General features: G+C 30.5%; 1 protein-coding gene across 1 annotated transcript; it reads right to left on the bottom strand.

Moving 5' to 3' along the window:
- Positions 1-780: 780 nt before the first annotated feature.
- On the bottom strand, positions 781-19,795 carry LOC145968432 (fatty acid synthase-like). The gene is made up of 19 exons (XM_083093876.1): positions 19,608-19,795; positions 17,718-17,968; positions 14,129-14,360; positions 13,373-13,791; positions 12,899-13,186; positions 12,159-12,366; positions 11,585-11,745; positions 11,016-11,333; positions 10,408-10,916; positions 9,941-10,245; positions 8,776-9,177; positions 7,657-8,675; positions 7,280-7,515; positions 6,366-7,059; positions 4,944-5,772; positions 3,415-3,896; positions 3,019-3,273; positions 2,433-2,684; positions 781-2,361 (listed from the first exon to the last, which is right to left on the bottom strand). The coding sequence occupies exons 1-19, from the start codon at positions 19,777-19,779 to the stop codon at positions 2,248-2,250; spliced, it is 7,146 nt and encodes a 2,381-aa protein (XP_082950002.1). The 5' UTR covers positions 19,780-19,795; the 3' UTR covers positions 781-2,247.
- Positions 19,796-20,065: the final 270 nt, after the last annotated feature.

The raw sequence follows: 20,065 nt of genomic DNA, 5'->3' as shown, positions 1-20,065 counted from the left end.
TGGATACCGAAAATTTTGGAAACTAAGGGTTATGGAGGAAAACTTCAAATACAAAAGATGTAGGATATCAAACGGAGCATCTTATGGTAACCTTGACTTGACCTTGAGGGTTGTTTCAAGGTTAAGTTGTTTTTTTCAAATGGAACCCCCCATTTTTTATTGCATATTCTTATAGCTTATCTAGAGAGCTTTCCAAAACACTATAATTAAGTTAGTTTTCACTAAGGCTTAAAATCATTTCTTAATTTTACATAAACCGTAAAATATCTTGTAAAATATTCATTTTTTGATTATCTTACCTTAACACTTTTATGTACAAAATAATAAGAGGAATCAATTGGTGTAAAGAAAACACATAGTTGTTTCGAAGAAAAAATATGTAATTGTTAATTGCAAATTACATTTTTTTTTTAAAGTAAAAAAAAGCGCAAGTTTATGCAGCACAACAAATTATTTTAATATAATTATAATATATCCTACAAAAATAATGGTATCAAAAAATATCGCCAACTAAGGATAAAAACTTGTAGTTTTTAGAAATTATATCATTTATTTTAGTAGATCTTTTTTACTTGTATTAATTCAAGCATATTAGCGCAATATCTGCAATTTTAATATAAGCAAGAAATTGTGCCATAAGCAGGTAATTGCAATGTTAAGCTAATTAAGTAAATTCTTAAAAAATAAATTATTAGTTTAAATTGAAGGCTTTCTATGAGAGAGGTAAAGGGAGGAGAATATTTCTTTTTTCAGTTGAAAAATATGTTATTGGGATCAGAATAATATTCTATGATGAAATACTTTTTATTACATAAATTTTCATTCCTGTTGAAGAAAAATATTTATTATTAAAATAATTATTATTTTTCTAATTTTTTGATTTCTTAAAATATCATTCTACAGAATATCAAGTTACTTTAGAACAATGTCTGCCATAGAAGCAGCTAAACAAATTTTAAATGACGTTCGTCGAAATTATACAGAATTTAGTGTACTAGGATATCTGTTTTATCTTGAACATATTCCTAGATATTTTCGTCATTCTCTAGATCCTACATATATGAAATAACAGATCAGCAATGCTAACAAATATTTCTTTTCAAATATTTCTAGTGGTTACACAATGTACATAGAAATTTTATATATATACAGGATGTCCCAGACTTAACAAATCAGCCGTTAATGGTAGATTCCTGAGATTATTTGGAGACGAAAATTCTAATACCAAAATGTTGAGGAAGACTTCATAAAAATGTCCAAACTACTGACTACTGTCGCATGGAAAACACAATCGCGCTCACTGCAGAATCCTATTTTTTATTTTATATTCATCTCTCTATCGATATCGATATTGTCGCGCTGTACGCGGGCCCCTTAATGCGCTATGTCCCTGAGCATACAAGAACGTAACACGTCGATTGGTAATATTTAATCTTTTGTAGCGCCGAAAGTACATCTTCCTCAACATTTTGATATTAAGATTTTCATTTCCAAATGATCTCAAAAATCTACCATTAACGGCTGATTCATTAAGTCTGGGACACCCTGTATGTGTATATATATATATATATATATATATATATTCATAAAAAATACATATTATATATAATAAAGATAAATTAGAAAAATAATAAAAATTAAATCATATACCATAATATACCATAACAATTTTCCCATGACAATAAAATATACCATAACAAATAAACATTAAATATACAAATTATAAACGTTTGTTATATAGAACGTATATATTTCGCAGCTTCGATCTTAACACTAAAAGAATAAAAAGATAAATCTGAACCAATAAAACAATGATATTGCTATCTCAATTCCATATGTTAAGAGATTCAACTAATTTTACTATTTAACTTGCACTTTATTACTTTTTCATTTAAGAAATATCTTTATCATCACCATCATCAACGCACATCTACACAACACAAAAAGAGAACACGTATAGTTTCTCTCTCGACAGAAGATTGCGTTAGCGACGCTCTAAGATATTAATGACATATGACATTATAGTGACATGTGTAATTTAACTGCATTTTGAGTAGTGACAGGTTAAATAAAAGGTAATAATAAAATGCAAATTAAATAATAAAATTAGCTAAATCTTAACATATGGAATGGAGACATTCAAATAACAATATTATTGTTTGTTATTGGTTCAGATTTATCTTTATTTCCTTTTATTATTGGAATAGAATCATTGTAGAGAAAACGCGTACAATTCTCTCTTCTTATTCATATTTTTATAATTTGCAATGCTTCGTTAATAAGTGATACTACCTCGTCATTGTTCATTATTGTGATATGAGTACCTTCCACGTAATGTATTTGTACTGCACTTTCAGTAATCTAAAAATATTTTTTATTTATAAAAATAATCTTAAAAATGACAAAAAATATTACGCTCTAATCAAATTTACCTTATGTAGACCATAATCTTCTTCAGTTACAGTGATAGGCGCAAGTGTGGGTTTTAATAAGGTTATAGATGATTTAAGACGTGGCAATGATGTTATATTATAATCTTGTATAGCGATTACATTATCGTAAATCGTTGAACATAAAAGTTTCTGATTTTCAACAGTTAATTCATTGATACCCTTGGAAAAGCGAGCAGAAGCTAATTCTAATTTCTCTTCCCACGTATTGCACTTATTTAATTCTAATGCAAGCTGTAAATAATAATATTGTATCAGTACAAAATGACAATCTGTATCTTAAACTAAGATAAAATAATATGCTTATATTATATTATGTTATTTCATATAATCTAAATTACGTTAAAGAAACTTTACAAAACCTTTGTAATTTAGATTATATAAAATAATATAATAAAATAATAATAATAATAAATTTAGCTGATTTTATAATTTTAAAGCATATATTCTAACAAATTATTTTTTTCATAATTCTTCCTCTCATTCTATTAATTATATACTATTTTATTAACTATATATATATATTTTTAATAATTAACTACATATATATTTTTAATAATTGTCTAACCATTTTATTGTTAGGATCAAAATACATATTTATGAAATTAAGTAAAATGCTATTTTGTAGCTCGTGTTTTGTAGTATTATAAAAAAATTTCTCAAGCAAGAACTTCATTTGATCAGGAGCTCCATCTATAAGTATTAAACGTCCGGAGAAATTCTTAGCTTCTAATAATCTCGCTAATTCGATGGCAATTAAAGATCCAAATGAATAACCGATAATTAGAAATTCTTTTTGACTTTGTATTTTCTCCAATACGTGCTAGAAAAATAAGCAAACATGTAGGAAACTGTACGTAAAAATGGCGCGCATGTATGCATGCGCGTATGCGTATATATAATCAAATTAAGTGCACAACAATTTAAATAATGATTTCAAACAGATTATAGTATAATTTCGTACAGGCAGAAGATATGCTGCTGATTTCATTATTGAACGAGTAACACTCGGCATATTAAGTACACCATATTGCAAACATATCGCCGAAGATTTAATTTTCGATCCTATCAGTTTATATACACTTGCACACCCGTCGATTCCTGGTATAAGGAATATTTCACTTCCAGCAACTTTCCTCTCTGTAGCGAGTTTTACATAAATGTCTGGACTCAAGTCTGAATCGTTAAGCTTTCGAGTCAACATTTTTAAACCGTCCAAATCATTTACATTAGCTTCGATGTCATCTTTTCCGTACATCTTTTCTTGTTCAGATGTATTTGTCAATTTTCTAAGTTTTGCAAAAGTGAGATTTCGAATATCTTGTGCCGTCAATAAAATATCGAATTCCCTCTCCAATGTCTGTTTAATCTCCACTGCCATCATTGAATCCATGCCTAGTTCAGCCAGTGACATGTTTGGCGCCGCCTTGTTTGGATTCTTCAATCCTATTTAAAAAATTAGAGAAAGAATTAAATATTTACACATGATTTTAATCAGATCTTATCTAATCTTGAAACTGCAATATAAGAATTATTAAAATTTATATTCTTTGCAATAAAAATTTAATTTGTATAAGCGAATCTTTTACAAAATATACAGGGTTAAAAGTGTGGAAACCCCTTAATATTTCGAAAAATACGCATTTTTAAAAAAAATGTTTCATACAAAAGTTAAAGGGTTTTATGTGGCGCATTACACAGCAACATTATTATGACCTCGAATAGCGTTGTCAAGGTTATGTGAAGATCACCTCCAACTTTTTAAATGGGACACCCTATATGCTTTTGCATATTCTTGTAGCTTATCTCGAGAGCTTTCCAAAACACTATAATTAAGTTAGTTTTCATTAAGTACTTTCCGAGTTATGAGGCTTGAAATCATTTCTTAATTTTACATAAACCGTAAAATATCTAGTAAAATATTCATTTTTCGATTATCTTACCTTAATACTTTTATGTACAAAATAATGAGAGGAATCAATTGATGTAAAGAAAAAACATAGTTGTTTCGAAGAAAAAATATGTAATTTGCAATTAACAATTCCATATTTTTTCTTAAAAACAACTATGTTTTTTCTTTACACCAATTGATTCCTCTCATTATTTTGTACATAAAAGTATTAAGGTAAGATAGTCGAAAAATGAATATTTTACTAGATATTTTATGGTTTATGTAAAATTAAGAAATTATTTCAAGCCTCATAACTCGGAAAGTATTTAATGAAAACTAACTTAATTATAGTGTTTTGGAGAGCTCTCGAGATAAGCTACAAGAATATGCAAAAGCATATAGGGTGTCCCGTTTAAAAAGTTGGAAGTGACCTTCACATAACCTTGACAACGCTATTCGAGGTCATAATAATGTTGCTGTGTAATTTGCCATATAAAACCCTACAACTTTTGTATGAAACATTTTTTTTTTAAATGAGTATTTTTCGAAATATTAAGGAGTTTCCACACTTTTGGTAAACCCTGTATACTTAATGAATTTACCCATAATGTTTACAACCGCTTCAAATGGATTCATTGCTTCGCTAGAATCTTTTTTCTTCTCAGCAACAACCATGCTGCTTACGATTGACCGATCTTGTAGCAAGAACGCTTCTAATGTGTCCAAGCAGGAGGATATTTCTTGTTGCAATGTACCACCAATAACAAGTTCTTTGTCGTCTTCTTGCATATCTGCGACAAGTCCAACGTCACCAATCGCGCCCCACTGTATAGCCAAACCATGTAAACCTTCTTTCATTCTTCTTTCACAAATTCTTTCCATTACGGAATTTGCCATTCCGTAATTTGTTTGGCCTGCGTTACCTCTTCCGCATGAAACGGAAGAAAAAACGACAAAATGTCGGAGCTGGGGACAAATTGTTCTGGATAATTCGTCCATCCTTTTCGTCGTCCATGCCTTTGATATAAAGGAATCTTCGAATGTTTGTGGGGACTGATTCTTGAATATTTCATCTTTTAACACAACTGCGAGATTGAATATAGCATCCACGGGACCTTGTTCTTCGGCAAATTGTAATATAGATTTACAGTCTTCGTATTTCGAAGTATCAGTAGCTGCAACGATTTGAACATTCACACCGTAGGATTGCCATAACGTTATTCTTGATCGTTGATAACCGTTTTTTATCCCAGTTCGCGAAGTCAACACTAGGTTCCTTGCGCCACGTAATATTAACCAATCAATTAATTCTAGACCGAAACCACCCAGACCACCTATAACGATGTAGCATTTATGTTCCAGACAGTAGTACCGGGGATGTGCAAGTATAGATACATCCAGTTCATCTTCTTTTTGAATTTTTATCATTATCTGCAAATAACATATTATATTTTAAAGTGTCAGGAAAAAAATAAGATGAACATAAAAAATGAGAAGCTATTATAAAAAATGAAGATTACAGATAGAAAACTATAAGAATGAATAAATTATCAAATAAAATGTAGTTGTGTGTACAATAACAAAATAGAAACAAATTTAAAAGAATCGATAAAAAATCTTTAAAAGAAGGAGAATTTTTCCAAATGTAATGTAAAGAGGAAAGGAGCACAATGGATAACTTTTACATATTACAACATAGTTAAGAAGATACAATACATAAAAAAAAAGCTGTTTAATATTTTTATTTTAAAATCTCTTGATAAAAATACTTAAAGTGGAAAAGTTTGCGTCGCAACTTACGTTCAATATTAAGTTTTAATTAAGAAAAACAGAGAAATATTCTCAGCATAGAAATGTTTGCGTTTCAAAATATAAACAGGAAACAAGAGTGATTTTGATTTATATTAAATAATTCTAATATTAAAGATAATGGAAACAAAAGCTGTATGCATTTTTTTGAGAATTTAATATTTCAATTCTAATAATACTTTCTCTATTGTACATATACTAAAAAATGATCATACCTTTCCAATATGCTTTCCAGCAGCCATATATCTAAAAGCAGTTTCTATTTCATCCTTTTCGAAGACTTTTCTGCATAACGGTTTGATGGCGCCATTCTTTAAGCCTTCCATTAACTTGTTCCGTAGTATTGCCTTACTCTCTGGTTTTGCAGAAAAAAACTTATCCAAGAAAATGCCATGAAAACTAATGCTTTTTGAAAACGCAAATATTTCTAAAGGATTATTGGAATCTATATCAAACTTTCCAATCTCGAGAAAACGACCACCCTTTGCTAAGCAACGGACGGACGCTTGCAGTTTCTCTTCAGCTAAAGAATTCAATACGATATCCACTCCGCGACCTTCCGTTCCCTGAATAATCATTTGTTCGAACCTCGTATCACGAGAATTTCCGATGTGATCTTCGGGAATAGAGGGAAACGTTTCTCTTATAAAGTTTCGTTTTTCGATACTCCCAACCGTCGTAAACACTTCGCAACCCTCGTAAAGGGCAAGATGAATGGCAGCTTGACCAACACCTCCCGTACCAGAGTGAATCAACACTTTATCATCTTTTTTCATTTTACAGCTCAAATACAAAGCGTAATAGCACGTGCTATATACACAAGGAATCGTCGCGGCATCTTCCATCGTCCATTTGTCGGGTATGATCCAACTAAGATATTTGTCAGCTATGCAAATATTTGTCATTCCTCTAAAAATAATATAATTTAGAAAATCATATAGTATTATTATATTAAAATTAAATCAAAGAAATTATTTTTGTGAATAATATTTTAACAATAAAAAGAAACATATAAAATATAGCAATTTTTTCATTTTTTATTTTATCAAAAACGTTTCTAATTTAAATATAAGAAATTGATTTTATATCGCTTATTTTTGAAGAATATATTCACTCAATATTCACTTACCCCGTTGAACACAGACCCATTACTCTTTGCCCAGTTTTATTAAAACCAACAAATTCCAATCCAATTAAAAAATTACTATTTCGCTCGATTGTAGATTCGATGGTAAGTCTATCGCTAGCTATCATGACATCTTTAAAATTGATAGATGCATAGACTACTCTTACTAGGTTTTCCTCATTGTTGTTGACGAAAGACCTACTTTGCATCCAAAAAAGAGTACTCAGATCACCTCGCACCTAAAATAAATAAATATAACAAGTTATTTTAAGCCTCTTAAAGTTACATTAAGAAAAACTATTACTTAATTTATGAGGGAAAGTATCACAAATTATCACTATTTCAATTTTCCTAAATACCGAATCTTCTTGAAATCGTACCATTTGAGAAACATAAGCACTCTCTACGAGTTTTGGTTCTAATAATGGTAATGGAAAATGTCTGTAGGATCCCCAAATGCCGGAACGTATAACATTGATGGGTAAATCCAGCTGTAGCTGCGTTATGTATAACGATTCTTGCAATGAAAAAGCAGGCGCATCTCCATCTTGAATAAATACACTTCTAATCATTTCACCACCCGGTTCTTTTCGCAAACAATTGACAAGGCCGAGTAGACCGCATTCAAAATCCCCTTCTGCGACGATTATAATCCTCGTATTTGTGTTGTCATTTTCTACGTTCATGAATGATTTGATCTTATTTACCCACGAGAATTCGTAATTGTTTACATGCACAATCTGCTGATTCATTTTAAAATCTTGTATTTTTCTTAGTAATACAATTGTTTTATCGTTGGTGCGTTTTTCCAAAATTACTTTTAATCCATATTTGTCCAGACATGAATAATCGTAAATAGCATCTAACTCTTCCAATGTCAGAAGAAATCCCTTTGGCATTATAGTAGACAACAATTGTTCGTATAAATCGTTTCTATTCTTTGTTAAAATTCCGAAACCTATAATCATCAAACAATTTTCATTTTTTGTCAGTTTTTCAAATTCCATCGTAGAAATATTGTCGGGCAAAGATATATCTTTGAATCGTTCGTTGATCGTTACTATTTTGATATTGTAATGAATTTGCGGTAAGTCGTCTAAAATTTTATAAACATGTAAAGAACTTAAATTCTCCGGCATCACTTGATCGCTATTTTCGATAAATTCGATGATTTTTACGTTTATTATGTTGTGACTCTCAAGTGCAACGTGCACCGACATTCTTATTGCATCTTGCAAAGATATCACATTTAGATCTCGATGAGTAACAAACTTGTATTCTTCAAAAATGGGATTGGCTACATTTTGTCGACGAGATATAGCTGTAGCTATGAGACCGTGTATTTCTATTCCTCCAGATATCAAAGCATCTAAGTGCTTATAATTTTGTACAAGGACTTCTGCGGATATAAAGACAATAGCATATCAAGTATATATTTTTCGAAAAATAATATTCGATTAAATATGTATATAATTACATTTATAATACTGTAAACTTACGTTTTTTTTCATATGGAAGTTTTTCAATATATTTTATGTGAGATTTTGGATCGATTACCGCTTTACGAATTCTTGTTGGTACAAAAACGCTTCTCGAATTCTGCCCTAAAATCATCATCTGCAACATATTGTCCATAAATGTTACCCAATTGTCAGTCCAGGCAATATGACCATTCTTTCCTGTGATTGATGCGGTTCTTAATCCACAAAATTCGCCGGTATATTGACAACCACGAAGTTTCAATTCTTTGTAAATATCTTTTATATTCATCTCTTCTTTATCATTGTCATTTCGATCAACAAATGTGCTACATATTTTCTCGTCTTCAATATTAACTGGAATTCGTACTGTTCCAATGACGACAACACTGTCCCCTTCGATTATTTCGAATTTGCAACTACCTATAAGAATATAATTATCAATTTCTTGTAGAAATATTTAATTTACAAACGGAAATTCTATTCCATGTTTTATAACGAGATTCTATAAGCTATTTTTCATAACGAGAGGATGTTTTTAACGAAGGTTTTTAAATTTCATCCAGCCTTCAATCGTGGAAAGGATATACCAATCATTGTATGCAATTTGCAAGTTAAATAAATGAAAATAAATTTTAATTTTAATGAAAGTGTTCCCATAGCATTATTAATGGTCAAATACGCGATAGACCTGATATGCATTTGCGTCAAAAATTTACAATTAGATATTTTGGATAATCAATAGTTTTAATGAATTACAGAAAATTAACTTAGCTATGATATCTTTAAATTGCAATCTTTCGAGCATAGATTTTAGCAATACATTAATTAAAATAACAAAAGTAAAAATAAAAATGAGAATAAAATGAGTATAAAAATCAATCAATTTAACAAAATTAACAATATATTTTTTACTGTAAATGGACAGTAGAAACGAAAATTTCTTGATTATGTTTACTTTGTCAGCAGAATACAAGCTTAATGCAGTACCAATATATTATAATTTTTGCTCATATCTACTGCTACTTTATTGGTAAACTGTTAATAATTTGTTTATTAGATACAAATCTTTTGTTCTAAATTTTTTTTTAACTGAATTTTTTCGCTTATTCATATTTTACGTCTTAAGAAACTTTTATCTTTTTATATATCCAGATCACAAAATTATTTTAATTATACAAGTTACCTTTTTGGATTATAAGAGTTAAATTGACTGGATTTTGTTTTGACAGAACTGTAGAACGTAGGAAATTGACATCTTCAAATACAATTGGTATATCGAGATAATTTTGCTTTTTTAACCAGCCGATCATTTGCCATATAAGGAAAAGATATCCTGTAGCCGGTAATAATTTTTTTCTATTAATGACATGTCCAGTCATATATATAAATTCTTCATCTAATAAATTAATGTTAACATTTACTTCCCCAATGTTAAGTTTTTTTTGTCCGAAATAATGGTATACATACCAATCTTCGGAATGATCCCATCTGTAAAACGTGTTATTAATTTAACAATATATAAAACATTAGCCTTATTAGTGTTTAACGTCGTTAAAAATAATGCAATTTAATTTTCTGTTTTTTAAAATTCTGCTATTTTTCTGTAAACATAACGTTGAAGAATCTTATGTTACATTAAGCAAAATTTACCTTATAAGATGAGAAATCATTGGTGTACTACGACTCACAGGAAATTTAACTTCCGGATATAGATTTGCGATTTGCAGCTGTAATCCTGCATTATAAAGTTTTCCAATTCCGTGTAAAAATATTTCAACATTAGGTTTATGAGAGAATTTGTACAACGTAACATTTGTTACAGTTGCCTTTAACGAATTATTAAGAATGTATTGTAGAATGTCGTGCGGCGCTATCTCAATCGTCACCGCATCGTTTGGAATAAAACGCACAGCTTCTGAAAATACTACCGGGGCTAACAGATTATTTGTATAATATTTTGCTAGATACGAGATATTTGGAGATGTACTGAACCATTCGTAGGATTCATTCAACATGTTCAACCACTTTGAGCTCGGAGAGGCATTCTGTGGCAATATCTGATTTAAGTATTCCAAAAGTTTAACTCTCGCAGACTCGACGTAACGACTATGAAAAGGTACATGTCCACAGGAAATTTCTCGTACAGAAATATTGTCATTCTAAACAGAAAGGAATTTTGTTTAAATAAAATCATTTATTTAATTCAACATAATTATAAACATAGATATATTATTTGTATTTTTTAAGTGTTTCCAAACCTGTAGTTTAGCGAGGAATGCTCTCACAGAGCTTGTTGGTCCACTCACAATATAATTATACGAACTATTGTAACAAGCTACATCGATATCCGATGGACACATATTCTTCATAGTTTTAAAATCTAAATTAATTTCAGCCATCAAGCCACTTATTATTTTTGACTTGAGAAATGCTAAACCGACATAATATGCCAACAAGATGGTTTCTTGGGCCGTCAAGCATCCATCGGCATATCCACAAACCAATTCGCCAATGGAATGACCCATTATAACATCAGGAATGATACCAATACTTATTAAGAGATCAACTATTCCGATCTGTGATATACGTAATTTTTTTATACATTTCAACACTTTCTATTCTTATTTTAAATAAAATAATATTATAAAATATTACAAATTTAACTTTCTGCATACAATTATGTAAGATATAAGAGGCTCTTTTTAACTTCAATTTTTTTACAAGAATTTTGAGTTTTTTATAAAATACCGATCTTTAAAGATACGACGCTTCATTAGATATTACAAAAAACTTCTGCAATATATAGACGATATATTTTTGTTCATACCTGTAATCCAATAAGACCTACAAATAAGTTGACTACGTTATCGAAAATATATTTGTCTTTATTTATTAGAATATCTGTGACAAATATATCATAAGGTTTCAAAACAGTATCGCATTTTTGGATTGCTTTAGCGAATACTGGAAATTCCATTAAAGCTCGACCTATATATATGTATCAATATTTAAAAGGATATAATTATATTACACAACGTAGTCGATAAATTATTTTAAATGAAGTAATATTTTTATATAATTAATCTAAACATACATAAATGAAATCTCTAAAAATCGTTTATCTTTGTTTTGCACATGCTTTCTATATAGTATCATTATTATATTAATTTTAGTTTAATTTGTATCAAAGGATAGAATTTTTATATCTAAATGTAACTTAAGCAATTATTTAATAAAAATTTACAAACTGGAAATATTAAATATTATATTATAATTGTATTAATATATTAATTTTTTTATATATAATAATATATATGTATAATTTAAAAATCGTTAAACGTTATTTGCAAATAAACATCTTAATAATTATTATTACATTGTAATACATTTGATTTACTTACCCATATTAAAACACTGAGATCCAATTCCAGAAAATATGAAACAAATCGGTCTTTTCGTATATAAATTGCATCTACTTTTAATTATTGCATTATCAGTTATTTTGGATCCAGCAATTATGTATCCTCTGTAGGGATGATCTTTTATATTGCTGCTATAAATACGATGCAGGAGAGATATATATTCTACATCTATTGACCGACTCTGTATCTATAAAGATATATTAGTTATTATAATGTAAAAGTATAATTATCTTATAACATTTTAACAGATTATTTTTCTTTAAAGTTAATTATAATTAGAAATTAGTTAAGCAAATGTTTAACATATTAGATTTTGAAAAATCTGAGTGCCTTTAAAATATTCAGTAATTTATTTTGTTGCCATGTTGGGTATTATTTAGTCACTTTATTCAAGTAGATATTAATATATTAGCAGATACATTTCGAGAACAATCGATTTCAATATGCTTTAGATCTGTGCATATAATATTCTCTTTTTTTCGTTTTTATTGACTAAAACCAATTTGAATTTATCTCTATAACTTTTATATCTAGATGTCATTATTAAAATTAGTATTTTAATACGATTAATATACTTTAATTAAATATATTTATTTTTATAATAATGATTTTTTAAATTCTTTATATAAACAAACTTTTAAATCATTTTTACCTTTTATTTCATATTAATATATTTTTTATCCTTTCCGTTAAATTATTTAATAGTAGTATATACTTACGTCATCTAACATGATTTTAACTGCTTCTTCGGTACGTCCAGATATAACTACAAGCTTAGGTAAATTATTGTTTCTTTTATTGACTTTAATTTTCGGATTTGATTTCAATAATAAATGGGAGTTAGCACCACCAAATCCAAAACCATTAATACCGATGTAGCCACCCTTCCATTCTGTCGGTTCAGTAACTACTTTTACTCTTCCTTCAATGATAGCAGTTAGATCTTTTCGTGGATGTTTAAGATGTACAGTAGGAGGGATTATACCAGTTTCCATTGCCATTAAAACCTTACAAGATAAATATATTTGTTAATGCATATAGATAATAATATCTTAGTTTTATAATTGTAATAAATCATAATTATAATAAATAATAAAAACTGACAAGTAAATAAAAAATATATAAGTTTATATATACATTAGATTACATAGATGTATTAACTCTATTTTGTAAACCTTTGTGGTAAACCTTACCTTCGCAATTTGACAATGACCGCTAGCGGGTTCAGAATGTCCAATATTCGATTTTACTGAACCTACTAATAGAGGAAAATCTCTTTTGATGCATAAAGCTTCGTCGATTGCTTGAAGCTCCACTGGATCGCCGGCTACAGTGCCAGTTGCATGAGCTTCTAGGTAAGATAGTTCAAGAGGCGAAACGTTACATTCTTTGTAAAATTCTCCCAACAATAATTTTTGTTTATCTAATGATGGAAAAGTAATTCCTTCTTCTTTGAAACCATCGCAGTTGGTTTTACCATAAACAAAAGTCGCATAGATTCTTCTTGCATCCTTTGCTTTTTGCAGGTATATTACTGTAGTCGTATCGCTACGCATGTAACCGGTACCTTCTTCATCGAAAGGTTTACAGTAGCCATCGTCGGATAAAACTCCTAAAATAATATAAATAATTTATTTCGATTGAATATAAAAGATGCAATTTATTTTTTTATTCCCGATTTCTTAATTAATATATATCAGATATTTGAAAAATTTGATAAATATGTCAAATAAGCGAATAAGTTATATTTTGATAAATGTGTAAAATATTTAAAATATTTGAAAACTTTAATAAGTATATAAAATAAGCGAATCAGATATATTGGTATATTTTGAAAAGAAAAACTATTAAATCAAATATTGTGTTAATTAATGCATCATTAAATAAGTTATACCATTTAACAATCTCGAATACAACATCTTTGAATAATAATATTATTTTTCACATACCCAGGTAATAAAACTGATGAGTCACAGAAGGATGAATGCACAAACTGACACTAGCGACAATAGCCGCGTCGCAAATTCCAAATCGAATCAAATTGTAAGCTTTCACCATAGCATAATGGCTCGAGCTACATGCAGTATCGATGTTATACGATGGTCCAGTAACATTGAGCAAGTAAGAAATTCTATTTGCCAACATATTTTTACTGCAACCAAGTATGGGTAATCCAGCAACCTAATTACGATAGTTTTTATATTAAAAATATTTTGTTTATAATATCCTTGTATGTATTAATACATTCATATAGTTTTAAAAGTACATGTGTCCTGGCAAGAATAGTAGAAAATGTGCCCGAGCACTTGAATATTTTTCGATAAGTAAACAAATAGACCACCCAAGCACTTGAGTTAGATATAAACAGATAAGTGCTCGGACATTTTCTGTAAATAAGTCGAACGATAACGAAAAGATTGTCGATGATCAGAACCTAGCCTCATTTTGCGTGACGCCGGATGTTTGTTTACAAACTCTTCGAATAAAATTGTATTCTCAAACGCGACATGTAATGGGGAACATTTGTTCGGAACAGAATAAAAGAAATACGCGAGTTCAGTAGACACGAGGAATGGAAATATGTACCCGGGGATTTAAATCCTGCGGATCTTCCGTCGCGTGGTTGTAGTCCCGCTCAGCTAGTACGATCTGAGTGGTGGTTAGGCCCCTCATGGCTTTATAAGCCAGATATAAATTGGCCCAAAGAAAAGAGCGACTTTGTCGAAGAAAAAATAAATAGCGAAATTAAAAAGTCGGCTTTAGTATATACAATTAGCACGGAAACTACTTCATTTAAAGTCGATGATTACTTTTCATCTTATAATAAGCTAATACGTTTTTTGGCATGGATGCATAGGTTTCTCTTAAATAGGAAAAAAGAGATCGATAAAAGAAAGAAATTAAACGACGATCTTGATATGCACGAATTATCTAGAGCATATTTATCTGGAAAAGAACGAAAGAGATTATACTTAACTTTCGCGGAAATAAGAGCAGCAGAAACTAGATTATTTAAATATTTACAAGATCAAATGTTTACGACTGTAAAAGGTAAAGAAAAATTATCTGCCTTTAAGATAATGAGGAATGAACACGATTTATATATCTTAAAGACTAAGATTTTTAATCGAATCGATGATTTCTCAATTTCTCAATTTCTTATGTCCTATTCTATTAGATAATAATCATGACATAATTTATATGCTAGTAAAAGAAACCACGAATCCATGGGCCATGCCGGAACACAGATTATTAACAATTACTTACGGGAAAGATTTTGGATTATTTCTCTTCGAAAAATAATAAGATCGGTGATAGCCAATTATATAGTCTGTAAGAGGCAGAAAACGAAACGTATGGAAACTGAAGTTCCTCCTTTACCTCCCCATCGCGTTTGCGACGCAACAGTTTTCGAGATAGTTGGGATCGATTTTGCAGGTCCACTATTTTTGCGTGGTGGGGAGAAGGGATGGATTTGTATTTTTACCTGCGCCATGTACCGAGCGGTACATTTCGAGTTAGCATCGATACTATCGACTCAAGGTTTCATAGAATGCTTACGTAGATTTATAGCAAGACGCGGACAACCACGTACCATATATAGCGATAATGGGACTAATTTTACGGGCGCCGCTAACGCATTAAGCAAATTAGACTGGGAAAGAATCGCTAAACACAGTTCGGCATTACAGATCGAATGATATTTTAATCCGCCAGCAGCACCGTGATGGGGTGATTGGTGGGAGAAATTGGTACAGTGGAGATTTTAGTATATACTAGAGGGATCTTGGGGGATGTGGTCACTCTACGGCGTTGTGCTCGTCGGTGCCGTTTTATACGGAAGGCCAGTCGGAAGCCAGCATGTACGCGAATACCTCCACCGGCACTTATTTGGTCAGCGAGCGACCTTTTCAAGGATCCTCCATGGCAATCAGCATTGCATCCATCGAGTAAGATACCAACATCGCTCTGGAGTCGCATATCACTGTGTTAAAAAGCAGCATTAGGTGTGAGGTCTGGATAGCTCAGTGGTCTAGAGCAGTTGCCCGGAAAGCGAAAGACTCGGGTTCGATTCCCGATCCAGCCACTTGCGCCTCACATATTTTTCTAGTCTGCGAATATTGTTTTCTAGCAATTATTCGTTAGGCTGAAAAATGTGTGAATGCTCTCTCCACAGGATATGCGTCAATGCCGTTACCACGGATGGATTTTGTCGCTCATTGATCAAATGGGCGTAAAGACACGTCCGACCTCCTCCCACATACATCCCTATCTTTCTCTGGAATTTCCTCATAGCAATTCTGAAAACACTATTGCGAAAGATACTAGGAAAAGCGAGTCTTTCATACGAAAGTTTGAACACAATTCTGTGTGATGCAGAAGCAATAGTTAATACTCGACCTCTAACGTATATCTCAGAAGATCCCGAGGATCTTAAGCCATTGTCATCGTCGGTTTCTTCAAGAAAAATCGAGAATACGATGTACCCGATTGCGATATGCTATATCGGGCAAAATTAGAAAAGAAACTCAAACACAGACAGAAAATTATCGAAGACCTTTGAAAAAGATTTCGTACGGAATACTTAGGTCAATTATTATTGAAGGAAGGAAAAAAGAAAGATGGAAAAAAGAAAGAAAATAGAAATCGGCGACGTCGTTCTAGTCGGCGACGACACACATAAGCGTATAGATTGGCCCTTAGCACGCGTAGTGAAAATAATTCCGGGCCCCGACGGTCAAGATAGAGTGTTTGTTTTAAAAACCAAGAATGATTTGTTTAAAAGGCCGGTGCAAAGAATCTATCCGTTAGAAATAAAGCGAGGAGAATCTGAGACCCTCATCAAAGATTTGGATAAGCGAGCGAGCTCCAAAGAACTTAGCGATAAGACTGATTGTATTAGTAAGGAGCAATCTGTTTATAAAGAGAAAGTCGACGATTTAAAGATTGTAATCACACGAAGTGGAGTTAGTAAAAAACCTGATCGTTTTGAAATCAAGCGTTAGTTGTAAGAACATATTTAGCGTTTTGTTTTGTATAATTTCCTGAGTTCATTTTTTCTGTATTAAGCTATTTCGATATATGTACAATCTTAGACTAAACTTTTACGATAAGTTATAGATATTCGTTCCCACGAAAAGGGGGAGGATGTCCTGGCAAGGATAGTAGAAAATGTGCCCGAGCACTTGAATATTTTTCGATAAATAAACAGATAGACCACCCGAGCACATGAGTTAGATATAAACAGATAAGTGATCGGGCATTCTCGGTCCGCAATGTCAAGAGGCAGTGAGAATCTCGGCGTCGTTGCGAGAACACGAAGAGTTGCAGAAGAATCGCACGAGTAGGAAGATCGACGCCTTGTATACATGCAATATTAATAAAGTATTATCTCCTTTTAAGCCTAGAGAAGTGGCTCAGCTCATTTACGATCCCGATATTCGCGATTACGTTCATAACAGCATGTTTTTCTTATCGATTTTGAATAGTTAAATTATTGACATAGATGAGTCTGGTATAGTAAAATTATTAACATACATGAGTCTTTTCGAATATTATGTCGAGAAATGTATCACAAGATGACATTGCTGTGACAACTCCCGTTCTTGTTCCCTGCAGTTCTGCAGGATTGACACCTGCGTCAATAATTGCTGCATAGGTATTTTCGAATAATATTCTAACTCCAGGATCAAGTGTATGAGCTTCTGTGGCCGATATATTAAAAAATTCTGCATCAAATTTTTCTATATTGTTGATTTTTCCTATTCGAGGAGGCATTTCATAGTTATCTGTCAAAATTCAAAATGATTTATATGAAAATAACATATATTTAAATCATAAATAAGAACTGCATTTTTAAAGATGGGCAAGATATTTTTAAGAATAGACGACATTTCGATTATTTTTCATTATAACATCAAACGCAAAAAATTTGCAAACATATTATAATAAAAATGATTTATGTAAGTATAAATTGCACATAGAATATTAATTGTCAATTTTAATGTTATATTTATTTTAAGTAAACCGCATATAGATATTGTAAATTCCTGAGTATCATTAATATATATTTTATAAGATATAAGTATTATTTTTTTAAATATAAAGAATAATGATATTCTTACTCAGGAAAAAAGTTTATATATACATACAATTATATATAAAATTATATATAAAATATACCTACATACATATATATGTTTTCTTACTCTTGCACTCTGCTGCGTATATACAGAAAAAATAATAAAAAAGAATAATTGGTGAATAATTAAAAGAATAATTTTTTCATTTTTTCTTTTAGAAAAAAATGAGATTTGAAGAAATAAAAAAGTCCCATATGTAGTCAACTTTTTCTTTTTATATAATTATATATAGATTATTTATCCTCAATGCTTTTCCTCAATTTTATTTATTTTTTATGTAAAAATTTTAATTATTTTCTAAATTATTCTTTATTTTTGTATATAGAAATAGAGAGATTTACAAGAAACATAGATCGATATATATTTTATATATACTTTAACTTATTTTATTTATTTATTTAATTTATTTAATTTATTATACAGGGTGAGCCATTTTAATTAACGCACGCAATTATTTCGGAAACAAAGCATTTTAGAGAAAAATGTTTCAGACAAAAGTTTTATGGTTTCGAGGGGGCCATAAGATGGTATCATTGGTTTGACCTTGAAGAGTTATTTGAAGGTCACCTTCAATTTCTTAAATGGAACCTACTATTTGTCATTACATATTCTTGTAGCTTATCTCGAGAGCTTTCCAAAACACTATAATTAAGTACTTTTTTGTTAAGTACTTTTTGAGTTATGAGGCTTGAAATAATTTCTTAATTTTACATAAACCGTAAAATATCTTGTAAAATATTCATTTTTCGATTATCTTACCTTAATACTTTTACGTACAAAATAATGAGAGGAATCAACTGGTGTAAAAAAAACAACTATGTGTTTTCTTTACACCAATTGATTCCTCTCATTATTTTGTACATAAAAGTATGAAGTAAGATAATCGAAAAATGAATATTTTACAAGATATTTTACGGTTTATGTAAAATTAAGAAATTATTTCAAGCCTCATAACTCAAAAAGTACTTAACAAAAAAGTACTTAATTATAGTGTTTTGGAAAGCTCTCGAGATAAGCTACAAGAATATGTAATGACAAATAGTAGGTTCCATTTAAGAAATTGAAGGTGACCTTCAAATAACTCTTCAAGGTCAAACCAATGATACCATCTTATGGCCCCCTCGAAACCATAAAACTTTTGTCTGAAACATTTTTCTCTAAAATGCTTTGTTTCCGAAATAATTGCGTGCGTTAATTAAAATGGCTCACCCTGTATATTATTGTGTAGATGTATTATTGTGTTTTTTCCCAAGATACAGAAAAAAAATTTGAGAAAAAATATTACAGTTGGTCCAGCGTTGATGATCTTCCGAACCAAGATCCATTTTATTGAAAAGATTGTCCTGAAATTCTTTCATATTATCAGAATTAGGAAATTGTCCAGCGATACCAGAGATAACTATTTCTTCCTCCGCATCAACGCTGACATATGGATTGAACCGTTTATTATTATTCATTTTCTACAAATTCTAATAAATCTGAAAAAAGATATTAGAATTTTATTTCAGAATTACATATGTATAATTAGAAAGACGGAGAATGAAATTTATAGTTGTCATATAGAAATAATCTTTGAAATAATTTGTAACGATGCACCCCCAGTGCATGTTACTATTCCCGGCCGAATATCAGCCGAAAGCTGCCGCCCGGAAAACAACCGCCGGGCAGGGGCAAGGGCGCGCCGCGTCGCGCCGATTAACCGTTAATTTCGAACCGATTATGGCCGAAGCCATCAGCAAGTCG

This window comes from Camponotus vicinus, unplaced genomic scaffold (genome assembly GCF_025532165.1).
Source record: "Camponotus vicinus isolate PSW18456_S1 unplaced genomic scaffold, iyCamVici1.0 SCAF_3, whole genome shotgun sequence".
NCBI lineage: Eukaryota > Metazoa > Arthropoda > Insecta > Hymenoptera > Formicidae > Camponotus > Camponotus vicinus.
Note: the sequence above shows the minus strand (reverse complement) of the source record. Positions and strands in the feature narration are given on the sequence as shown.